The sequence below is a fragment of the Condylura cristata genome, unplaced genomic scaffold, assembly GCF_000260355.1.
Source record: "Condylura cristata isolate star-nosed mole 26May11 unplaced genomic scaffold, ConCri1.0 scaffold00002, whole genome shotgun sequence".
NCBI lineage: Eukaryota > Metazoa > Chordata > Mammalia > Eulipotyphla > Talpidae > Condylura > Condylura cristata.
In genome coordinates, this window is record NW_004567103.1 from 60,566,096 (window position 1) to 60,578,831 (window position 12,736).

The 12,736-nt window shown below is 37.6% G+C and overlaps 1 protein-coding gene across 1 annotated transcript in view; it reads left to right on the forward strand.

Annotated features, from left to right (window-relative positions):
- The window catches only part of RBM43 (RNA binding motif protein 43), an 11,660-nt gene extending 1,206 nt beyond the window's left edge, over positions 1 to 10,454 (forward strand). Inside the window, exons 2-4 of the mRNA XM_012725013.1 lie at positions 5,037 to 5,247; positions 7,804 to 7,892; positions 8,505 to 10,454. Coding sequence (XP_012580467.1) covers positions 5,037 to 5,247; positions 7,804 to 7,892; positions 8,505 to 9,266 — 1,062 coding nt within the window. The 3' untranslated portion in view covers positions 9,267 to 10,454. The remainder of the gene's footprint in view (positions 1 to 5,036; positions 5,248 to 7,803; positions 7,893 to 8,504) is intronic.
- Positions 10,455 to 12,736: the final 2,282 nt, after the last annotated feature.

A 12,736-nucleotide genomic window follows, 5' to 3' on the forward strand; every position in this document is an offset into this window, starting at 1 on the left:
CTCCTCCGGGGCAGGCGGGGATCGAACTCATGCAGAAGTGGCTTTAGCTTCTTAGTGCTGTGCTTTAACCCGCTTCACCACCAGGGAGGGCCAAAACTAGCTAATTTTTAAGAAAAGAAATATAAATGAAAACAGTGAATACGTCTTAAGTATTTCTCACGAATGCCTTACAAAGAAATGAACTCAACGATTTTTTTGTTACATCTTTTCGCTTTCTCTCCAGTGATTGGAAGAGTTTCATATCACTGTTACTAGGAAAATGCCATTACCTTTCTACGTTAATTAAAATGTTGCCCTTGTTTCAAAATTCTGTGTCTCTATGTAGTAATTCTTAAAAGGACTGTTTCCAAGACATCTTTTTCACCTTAATTGTGGGTAAGAGAAATTAATAGCCATCGTTATTCATAATTGACTTCAAGAAAATTATGAGTGAGTGCCATACTTTTTCAAATTTATGAAAGAAAGTTAATGATATAATGGCATGTTATTGAGTTCTTACAAACCAAGACCATGCCTTGAATGCTGATTTGCTTGTTGTACTCTGTGAAACTAGTGGCATGAGAAGTTTCTTTGACTTGAACAATACATTACATATTTTGAATTAAGAAAGATGGCATTAGTATTGAGAAGGGCAGAGGTAGAATAAGAATTTAAATTGATTGAATGTTTTTCTTTTGATCAAGAGCAAAAAGGAAACTAATTTTACTGGCCTGTGAAAGCAAGATATAGTAAACTGACAGAAATCTATCAATTAAAATTCCCTGGAAATCTGAAAAATCTGTTTTGTCACCTTCTCTGGTAGGGAGAACTAATTTGGGATAAATGTGTCGTGCTACTTGAGACTAGGATGGAGAAATTTTTGTTTACATTTACTGTTTGTGACATATAGTTGTCTATGAATGTTATAGAAACTCTCTTTTAAATGTAACTCCTAACCAAATAGCCAATAGAGTTTAATTTAAGTGAGATACTCTGTTTTGTATGTCCCAACATGAGCCATTGTCATTCCTCAGCCTTTTTACTTTTGCTGTGAATTTTTTTTTAAAAAAAGATTTATTTATTTATTCATATAGAACTGGGGTACAGGCCAGAGATGCAGAGGGTGAGAGGATTCACCACAGACAGAGCAGGGAGCAGAACAGGCAGATCAACGAAGTACACTGCTGAGGGGAGCAGTGAGGGGGGGTCAGGAGAGGTCTGCCTCCCCATGTGGATCTCCTCTGGGGCAGGCGGGAATTGAACTCATGCAGATGTGGCTTAAGTTTCTCAGTGCTGTGCTTTAACCCGCTGTGCCACAAGGGAGGGCCGCTGTGAACTTTTATTTTGCTTTTTCCATTTAATTTTAACATTAATTGAATTCATCTTTTATAATTACTCTTGTCCTAATCTTGGACAGCACTTATTTTATATTTTAGCATTTTATTGTGAATATCTTTATATCTTTTTCAAATTGGTGGGTGTTCTGTTTTCTGTTGTGAAGAAATAGTTCTCCCTCATTCTGTGCCTACCTAGTCTCAGTTGAGATAGCTAACTGCTGTGCCTGCTACCCTTTTATCCATAAAATAGAGGCCCCATTCCTTTTGTCTTTATGTTGATTATCCTAAAGACTATCCAGGCTTTCCCCCATTCTCTCTCCCCCACACCCCAAGTGCTCAGTAGTAGTGGAACTGAATTTCAGGCAAGGTGTGTGCTTTATTACTTTGTGTTATCTGTGGCGCCCAGCATAAAGCCAGGTAAAGAACACATTTAATTAATCCTGTATTTGTTAGTTGATTAATTGACAAGAAACAAAATGTTGAGTTGTACTCTGTGAGCTGAAATATGCTATTGCATCAGACAGTTATATTTTGCTACCATATTTTTGTAGCTATAAGAGAGATGCTGAGAATCAATCAAAGAGATGCTGAGAAAATGCATATCTAGGGTATAGTCATCATTTTCTATTGGATTCCTACTGTAAAGTGATAATTTTAAATTTTATGGATTATTTTTGTAGCTTTCCTAACATAAAATTTTAATAGTATTTCTGATTCTCTGTCAAGAGGAGATTATTTTTCCTTTTCCTTTCCCCCCAACTTCTGTTAGTTTTTCCCTTATTCTTACTTTGATAGTGTTGAATGTTACCATTTCATTCTGTAATCATATGTAAGTCTTTGGTGTTTTGTAGACTCAATAGAAGTCTAAAAATGAAAGAGTTGGAGCTTTCCCTTGTGACACAATGGGTTAAAACACAGCACTTCAAAGCTTGTGCAGCAGCTTCAGCACAAGTTCAGTCCCTGCCAGGAGAGTGAGCTACACGGCACAGCAGATCTCTTCTGTCTCACTTGCTGCTCCCCTCAGCAGTGTATTTAGTCAGTTGGCTTGTTCTGTGCCCCATTCTGTCTCTAGTGAATCCTCTCACTGCATCTGCACCTCTGGTCTGTACCCCAGTTTTGTATGCATAAATAAATAAACCTTTAAAAAATATATACAAAAAAATAAAAATTAAGAGTTTACATTTTATGCAAACAATAAATACTGTTTATAAAAGGACCTTACCAGGGTGCTGTGATTGTTTTTTTTCTCATTTTGGTGCAATGTCATGTGTATTTTTTCCATCTTCTTGAAACCTATAGGAAAATGTATTTATTAGCTGGGTCAAATGGATTATCTTTTTTCCCAAATTATATATAATTGTTTGCTTATGGTCATTGAAATAAGTCTTAATGAGAGGCAAATAATTTATTAGATAATCAAAGTGAGAGTTCAAAACCAGGAAATAGGTACATTAATTTTACTGTGCAAGAAATGCTCCTACAAGCCAAATTTGTGTTCAGTTTAGATACCTTGTTACAGAATAGCATATATATGGGAGAAGTAAAGAAATGGTGTGTCATTGACATTGATGCAAAAATGTATATTTTTTTTTTTGGCAGGGGCTGTTCTCTCTCTTTTTTTAAATTAATTTATTTATATATACATACAAAACTGGGGTACAGGACAAAGGTGCAGGGGGTGAGAGCATTCACCAGAGACATAGCAGGGAGCAGAACAAGCTGATGGACTGAAATACACTCCTGAGGCAAGCAGTGGGTGGTTGGGAGAGGTCTGCTGTGCTATGTGGGTCACTGTGCTGGGGATTGAACTAGTGCTGCAGTAGCTACAATAATGTCATAGTGCTTTGATTTAACCTGTTGCACCACCAGGGAGGGCTCAGCTCTTTTTTTCTAATAAACATAGATCTTTTGAATTCTACGTTTTCTTCACAGAAAGAAATAATAATACTATTTATATACAGAAGAGGGCAAATGCTAGGCCTTAATTATTTTCTTGACTTGTGAAGAATACATTATGCATTGTGGAATACAAAAATTGTAGTTGGCTCTTGGTCTTTTGTGGAAGTTGAAAGGTTGGTTTAATAGCAAGTGTTACATTTTTGTGTGGCTGCTTCCCAGAATAGAATCTGTTCTGATTTTAAACCTACCAGATGGCTTTGCTCTCTTGCTTGCTAGGGAGTTCCCAGACCGTTCATAATATGTTCACACTTAAAATGTTTGGACGTGGGCCCCTTCAAAGGCTCTAAAGGGAGGGGAACTTGCTCTGGTGTGCCAGCAACCACACTAGTAAGTCATATTCTCCCCAGAGTGCTCATTCAGACTTTTTAAAAAAGTAAAATGTCTTTTCCCAGAGTTTGTCATCTAGTTGCACTCATGTATGTGCGTGCTCAAGGATGGGTGTTACACTTGTGGAGGGTGGATAGGGGGTGTGGGACAACTGGCACAATTGCTTTACTACAAACCTTTCAATTAGCCTTTCCATTTTTGGTAATTTTTCATTTCTGAGGTTCTACTATGAAGATCGTTACATTTCCACTGCAACTGTTTTTCCTCACTCTGGTTAGTTCCTTCCTTCTATCTTATTCTTGCACATACTTCTGTGTATTTTCAGTCTTCCAGAAATTTGTTGAAACATTTCCCATGCTGATTGCACCCCTTTACTGGGTTTATTCTTTTTTTTTTTTGCTTTCATTTTGAGACATTCTTAGGATGGCTAGGACACTGCACTCGTAGATTGTCTTCCCAATCTCCAAGTCTGAAATAGATTGCTGGTTACCTGTGGAGACCTGCTTAGGTACAGATTCTGTTACAGGGCAGAACCAATGTGAAATGGTTTGGCACTGGGTCCTCATCTGCGCTTAAAACCAACAATTCCCCTGAATGAGAGCTTCCAACATCTTTGTAATCCATTAACCATTATCATGCCCATGAGAAAGCCTTTCCTCCTTGGGGGTGATTTAGGATACATTATGTATGTGCTCTGTTATAATCAGGCTGGACTAATTCTATAAGCATGAGTAGCCATTTATATAGGTTCACTTTCCTATATGGGGCTGGTGAACAAATCAAAACACTTAAACAGAAACCTTTCACCGAATAACCTAAGTTCAGAGAGTGAATCCAGGGATGGATCTGCTTACACTTGATTCTGTGTGCTCAGCATGGTGGCAGGGTCTGCAAATAGCTTGTATTCTTGGTGGTTGAACTTAGATGTGTGCAGAAAGGCGGGCTTTACTCCATTGAAGCCCTGTCACCGCCAGGTTTTTGTTTATTTTTTTATGTGACTTGTTCACGATCATGACTAAAAAAGTCGGACACGTGTTTCTTATTTGGCTTATGAACTTTTGTTTCAGGGATCTAGAAAACAGACATATATCTCTGTATGGATGACTTGATCTTTACATTATAATTAAAATATTATGTCTCCTGATCTTTTATTTTGTGGCTTTCTTTAATTTTAGAACTTTCTAAAACCAGACACTCAGTAACTGGTGTTTTTCTCTTGATTAAAAAAGGATTCACCTTTAACTCTCAGGTTCATGTAGCTTATATTGCATGTGTTGTATTCAAGGATCTTTCTTTAATACATTTTTTTTTCAAGTATCTAAATCAGCTAGACTAGTACCTGTATTGAATAAAGTCACCTATCACACTGATACATGATGTGGCCTTTATTAATTCCAATTGCAGGTATTTAAAGAGTATCTAATTCTCTTACAGGCATCTACTTTGAATGTCAAGGAATCCAGATCATCTGAGAGAACAATTACAGTTGCTGGTCTTCCGGTTGGCCTATTTGATAATCACTTACTGATTACTTTAGTGAAGAGTCACTTCCAAGATATTAAGAATGAGGGTGGAGTTGTAGAAGATGTAATATATCCAACAAGAACCAAGGGAGTGGCATATGTGACATTCAGAGAAAAAAGAGGTACTTCCGAAGCATGTTTGTGCACTTAAAAATATTTCTAAAATGAGGGGCCTCCCTGTTGCACAAGGGGTTAAGAGTCAGCACCATGAAGCTGTTCACAGCCACTGCAGCACAAGTTTGATGTCCCTCCAGGGAACTGACTCAAATGGTGCAGCAGACCTCCCCTGTCTCGCCCACTGCTCCCCTCAGCAGTGTACTTCGTTGATCTGCCTGTTCTGTTCCCTACTGTGTCTGGTAAATCCTCTCACCACCCTTCAACTCTGCCATACACCCAGTCCTTGTATGCAAAACCCCCACAAAATCTTAAAAAAATTTCTAAAAAGAAATTAAAAATTAAACTTGATTAAAGTGATTCATAAGATTGATAAAGTTTAAAGTAACTTTAAAAAATTCTGAGTATAAAATGGTATCATATTAGCAAGAATATATGTGAAAATGACTTATGATAGTGTTGTAATGTCTTTAGGGGTTGGCAATTTTTTTTTTAAAAGATTTACTTATTTATACATACAGAACTGGGGTGCAGGTCAGAGGTGTAGGGATGGTGAGAGGATTCACTAGAGATGGAGTGGGGAGTGGAACAGGCAGATTGAGGAAGTACACTGCTGAGGGGAGCAGTGGGTGGGTCAGGAGAGGTCTGCCATGTGGGTCACCTCCAGGGCCAGGGATCGAACTTGTGCTGAAGTGGCTGTAGCTTCTTAGTGCTGTGCTTTAACCTGCTGCGCCGCCAGGGAGGGCCCCGGGGCTGGCAATTTTTTTAAGGTTTTATTTATTTTTGCATGTAGGCCAGTGGTGTGTGTGGGATGGGGGGGAGGAGGGGGGGAGGTAAGAGGACACAGTTGAGAGCAGAACAGGCAGATCAACTGAAATATACTGCTGTGAGGAGCAGTGGGTGAGACAGAAGTCTGCTTTATCATATGTGGGGTACCCTCCTGGCAGAGGATGGAACTCAAGGCACAGTGGATATTGTGCCGAGACTTAATCCCCAGGCCACCAGGGAGGCCCCAGATGGACAATTCTTGAAGTCTTCTTTCTGTATTTTGAATCTGTCTATATCTGGGGATAAAAGTCATACATTTTATTATAGAAAATTTGTAAAATACAGGAAAAGGAAATAATAACCCACAAAAAATGATCTGTAAAATAACAGCTTTGTGAATTTTGAGGGGTAAAGTAGGACTAAAGATACATGATTTAGAGCTGAGATCAGATGAGTCATTCTATTGTCTACACCTATCCCTGGGAGGAAGCTGGATCTGCAGAGCACATTCACCCTACCAAGCTCATTGGCAGCCCTCTTTACTGTGTAATAACGAGGAGAATACATTGCCAGAGAAAGCTGAGTCTCCGTGCCAGGTTCATGAAGGTGATAGTAACAAGCAGAAGTAGGAGCAGAAGAGACTTTGCTCTGTTTGAGAGAGGACATGACCCAAAGACAGATCAAGAGATTATGGATTATTAGTATGTTTACCTGTCACTGATAGTTTAATCTTTCATTGTCAATGAGATATTTAGGTAAGGATGGCATGGTGGGAAGGATTTGTTTTTGTTTTCTGAAGGCATTCGTAATGTCTTTGGAAGTTTATATTTTATATATTGAATTGGTAACTCACAGAATGAGAGGGTTGTTTCATTTCTTTGTTCACAAATACTTATTGAATACCTGTTATTTGCTAGGTGTTACTCTTGGCTTTGAGGATTCAGCAGTGAATGAAATAGGCAAAATGTTTTCCTTCATGATGCTTTTATCTGTGGGGGTGGAAAGATAATAAGTAATAATATGTTTATATAGTATTTAAGTATTATAAACAATATTAGTTAATATATTATTAAATATGTGGCATAATAATAAATAATGTGTTGGTTTACTTTTATATGTATATACTCATATATTATATTAATATAAAATACATGTGCTATGATAAAATATAAAGGTGAATAAAGGTCTAACTTGTGGTGGAGGGTGCAGTTTTAGATGCATGGGATAGGTGACATTTGAACAGAGACCTGAATGAAGTAAGGGAATAATTGATGAAGTAAGGAGAAGAATATTCTAGGCTAATTGAAGGGCCGGGAAAACTTCTCTGGTAGGGTAGCATGTTTTGAAGAATAGCAAAAGGAAGTCTCTGTGTCTGGACTGGAATGAACACAGGGGAAGGGAAAGAGAGGTGTCTGTCATTTTTTTTTTTTTTTTTACATTTAGAGGGACAGGTTTATTAGGAAAAGAAGAAAGAAAAATGAGAGACACCTGCATAGACACAGATGGGCAAAACAAGGTGGTAGTTTGGATTTAAGAATGTCAAGTCTCCTTATGACAGATTTACTTTTAGGTTTTTGTTTGATCTAGAGATGCCTATTTTCTAAAAAGTATAATTTAGGTCATATATACAAATAAAATGAAATTTAATGTATTAACTAAAAGGGATATCTATATGTTAACTTTAGAGAAAAATCTTATGCTTTCTAAGTAATCAAGGTGAATCGTCATTATTGGTATTGAGATAACTCTTAATGTATTATGCCACCAACATTTCTAATGGCAGTGTTTCCACTTAGTTGCAGAGAATATTATTAGAAAAAAGAAGCATCATCTAGCAAAGAAGATTGGATCTGCTCAACTCACAATCTCTCATTTTGGTGAAAAGGTAAGTTGTGAATCAGCTAGTTATTGCTTGTTCTGTTTTTGTTGTTGTTTTTGTTTCTATACGTGCTATTTACTGCATTTAAAGTGAATGAACTTTTGTACTGTTGTGGATGAGGTTGGGTATCAAGGACTTATTTTGGGGAGAAAAATTAGAATGAACATTAAGAGGGGGACATTCCTGGAGAGTCTGAAAAGATGAAAATAAGAACAAAAGGTTACAATTCAATGCATCGGTTTAAAACTTTATTCTGTAAGAAATTCAGAGTTCTGAACAGCCACCTGATGAGCTTTGGCTTGGAGAGCTGCTCTTTAACTGGCTCCATGCACATGGCAGAGCCAGAACAGTTTATGTCTATGGGTTCTGCTTAAATTTTGCTTCAGAAAAATTCTGTATCTAAAAAGCACTCTAATTTGGGGGATGTGATGAGAATTGTGCATCAATCGAATTGTGGGGTCCCTTTGGTGGACAGCTGTGACACAAGAAATAAGTCTGGGTTAAGTGTTGGGCCTGGTTTAAGTAGCAGCTGTGACTGAGAAAGTGGTAGAAAAAGAATGGGCTTATGCAGTCTCTACTCAGCAGTGCTGTTTTAATTTTTCTCTCTTTGAATTTTAGGTTTTTAGCTCTGTAAATGTGACCCTTGATCTTTCAGTTTTTCGGAGTCAGCACAGCCTAGAAAGCCTGGTAAAGGGCTTGAAAAGGAAAATTCCAACTTTATGCTTCGGTCCTTTGACATCCAGTGGAAGAATCTCCATTCAAGGATCATTTCTGGATTTCAAAAGACTCAAAGAAACTTTGTTACTAAAAGCAAGTTCTCTTTTAGAAGAAAACAGGAATTTTATCAGTGAGGGGGAAAAGTGGAAGGGAGAGAGCCCCAAAAGGAGTCTACAGAGAAGTAATACATCTCTGGAGTCACCTGGACCATCAGTCCCTGAAACTACCAGACATGGAGTAACGCTTGTTCTTGACACAGATATTTTTCTTTATTTGAAAAATAAGCACAGATTTTATGAAAGCACATTAAAAAAATTTCATATGCAATGTAAGGAAATAATAGATGGTGAAATTACCACAATTTGTATAAAAAGTACACAAGATGATTCTGAATCAAACAATGAAAAACAGGTGAAAAAGCTCATTGAAAGACTTTCACATGATCTTCACTTTAAGCTTAGAAAAGAGACATTTATTTTGGAAGGAAAGGAAGCTAGAGAAAAAAGAAGTATCAAATTAGCATGTGAACAGCTACAATCGAGGTACTTTGAGGTTCTAACTAATTTTTATAAGACACACATTGACATTATAGGATCTTCTTCTGACATTTACTTGTTTAAAAAAGAGGTCATGAAATTACTAGGTCAAAAGGTTAGGTTATAAAAGCCCAGTGATAGCAATGATTGTGGCTGCTGCTTTCCCTTATTAATTGATCAGTGATGATAGCATGTATTATATTAGGTTTGCTCACATGATCTCATTTAATCCTTCATTATTGGCATTGATATTGTTATATTATAGAGGAACACAGTAGAACCTAATATATTAAAAACTTGTTTGAGGTTTTCCAGCTAGAAAATGATGGACTGTGTTTAAACCTAGTTGATTTGAATACAAAGATGACATATAAGGTATGAAAATTTGAAGACATCTCACTAAACTGTGACAAAATCTCACTTTCGCTACAGCTTTGAATTTTCAGAAACAAAAACTAGTGAATTACACATATCTTGGCACCATAGGTGCCCTCTGTGGCTAATATAAAAAAAGAAAAACTTAATCTCAAAATCATTGACAAGATTGTGATAATTGAACTGTTTAATCAGTAAAAAGGTGTAGGAAAATCTCTGTATGTGTTGTCATTTTTCTTAGTCATTTAAATTCCAAATATGCAAGCAAGTTTCATTTCTTTAAATACAATTCTTTATTTTTTGTATCAGCGAACACTTTTTTGTATTGTCCTGGAAACTGCTGTTCATATCAAGTGTCTGAAAAATTTCCTTTTATTTAAAAAGACATTTCATTTTTATATCATTATTAGTTTTGTATTAGTGTATGTTCATTCAGGAGATAGATATCACATAAATGAAAAAGAACTATGTTACAATGTAATGAGGAATTGGTTAATAAGTAAAAACAGAGTAAGGAAACCTTTACTGAAATTGGAGTTGGGAAGACCTGTAGAGGGAGCTATTATACATTATTACACCATTATTTCATGGGCTCACCTACTTATTGCATATCCTAATGTTAGGCTATCCTTATGTTCCCAAAAATGACATTACTGATGGCTCAAGGAAGATGTATCCTGTCCTGCAATAGCTCTGCTAATGAGAAGTGCTACTGCACAATCAAAGAGAAGCTGTCACTTCCCCGGGGTACTTACTTTCATTCTATGAATTCTTGTTCAGGACAGCCTTTCCTGCTGCCCCCTTTTCTATGTGAACAGGCACCCCAATATTTGTTTATTTATTTATGGTCTGCCCCAGCATGCATGTTATGAATTTCGATTCTTTGGCTATTTCTAAACAGATTAACTATTTTTGTTTGAGTTGACTTAGAATATGAAGACCCTAAAAATATAAGAATGATAGATATAAATTACAGTTTATGAAGAAGACCCTAAAAATATAAGAATGATAGATATAAATTACAGTTTAGATAGAATACCCAAGGAATGCTTGCTCCTCTCACCCACCTCCCATCATTGTTTTCTGACCTTGCTGGAGCATTTGTGCCAGAGGATCTTGCTGGAAATTTGTCTAGAGTTCAGGAGGAATCTATTAGCAGAAGAGATCTCAAAAAGGAAACTCCATTACAAATGCCTGACATTGTGCACGAGATGGATGAGGGAGCTACTGGTGTTTGGGTTCCGCATAATGCCCTAAAGACACCGAGTGCTCGAAAATCCTTGAGTCCTGGTGCCTGGGCAGTAGAGAAGCTGTCCCTATAGCAGCTACCTGGGGGATACCTCCTTACTAATGGTACTGGATAGATTACAAAGAGCCCACCAACTGGTGAAAGCTGGAATGGGACTCTTCCACTCTTCCTCATCTGATGGCTGTCCAGCGCCCTCTACTGACAAAACTTAACCCTGTCAGCTACAAAGGAAAAAATACTTCAAGGACCCAGACCCGTTTTTATAAAGTTGGGACAGGTTGAATTTGAAGCCAAGTTAATAAATTGCTAAGTGGCAGAAATATTTGATACTTTACAAGGCTTTCGCTGTCAGCTCAAATAGCAGTTCTTTTTTTCTGAAAGGATCAGAATATTGAGGCATACTCTGATCTGATGGACAATAAATATAAATTGATTTACAAGTATAGGCATAGCACCTTCTGCTTGAGATAAGTAGGTACGCAGACATTTTTATGTACTGCCTATTTTAGAGTTTGTTAATATGTTTATAATATGCTATTTGTGTAACAAATTTTCATTCTTAATAAAAACATTTTTGTCAAAAGAGGTGGTGATTTTATTAACATTAACTTTTAAATGTTATTAATGTGCAGACAGGTGATATGAATTCCACACTATTTTAAAGCCAGAACCTGCTGTACGGGTGCCATTGTGAGAAAACCTATCCTTTAATTAGAATAAGTTGATGTTCTTCAAAGAGGCTGCAGGTAATAGGCTGCTATAAAATTAAGAAAAAGATGTAGGAGTTCCAGATCATGTTGGACAAAGGTAAAGAGCAAGAGGAAAGGACTTAACCACCAGGGAAGCTCCTGTTCAGGTTTCTTATCTTCCTTCCCACTGTGTGTAGTCTCTATTCCACACATGAACTTTGTCTTTTTCACTTTATTTTCCCCTCCCCTGCTTTGCCCCCCCCCCTGCCAATAACAGAGTTCTGAGTAAAGTTAAGAACATTCCAGTCTGGAAGAGGGAGGGCCACCAAGGTAAAAAATAATTATGTGGCCTTTTAATGCCATGCTAGACATGTTCCAGTAAACCCACTTGTGGACTAGGGACTACAACTCGGTTTTACATATCACAATTAGTTTGAGCCCAGGCCAGGGACCTGAACCACCTGGCCAAGCCCTATTCAGTACATCTGCCTATTCTGGTCCTCACTTTACCCCACCTCCAGCTTCTGGACTACACCCTGCTCTTGTATATGTAAATACATAACTATTTTAAAAATTCCTGGGAGGCTCTGACCCTCACAGTTGCTTTTATGTGTGCCTCTGTTATATATAGGCAACCCCTGTTTTTCTAAGGTCCAAGTATGCCGCTTTTGACTTTACAAAGCTCAACATTAGTATGTTTTTGCTTACTGAAAGAAATCTGGTTTTACGACAAAAGTCGAAAAGCAAAACCAGCGTTAAGCGTTTATTTTACAGCAGCGGTCAGAGTGCATTTGGAGAAGCGAAGTGTGGTCCCGTCACTTTCTTGGAACTACTTTATGAGGTATGCGTATGTATCATATCATTTCTTTTACTATACATTATTGTTAGTTTAACTTTTATGTGCTGTTTGATGTGATTTGGTAGACTTTTTTTGGGACTGGGAAGGTTAACAAAATTTGCAGTACTAAGTGATGGTAATAGCGTCTTTGCATGCCGCCATTTTGGCTTAAACCAGTTTCATAGAAGGCTCCGTACTTTCGGATGGTATGGAAAACCTGGACTCTTAGATACCCCCTCCTCCTGTGACAGCATTTCATAATACTTTGTTCATTGGTTTCTTTCTTTAAAAAGATTTACTTCAGGGCCCTTTCTGGTGGCACAGCAGTTTAAAGTGCAGCACTATGAAGCTCTCCCCAGCTACTGCAGCACAAGTTAAAAGATTCCCGGGTAGGGAGGTGACTCCTGTAGTGCAGACCTCTACTGTCTCACTCACTGCCCGCCTCA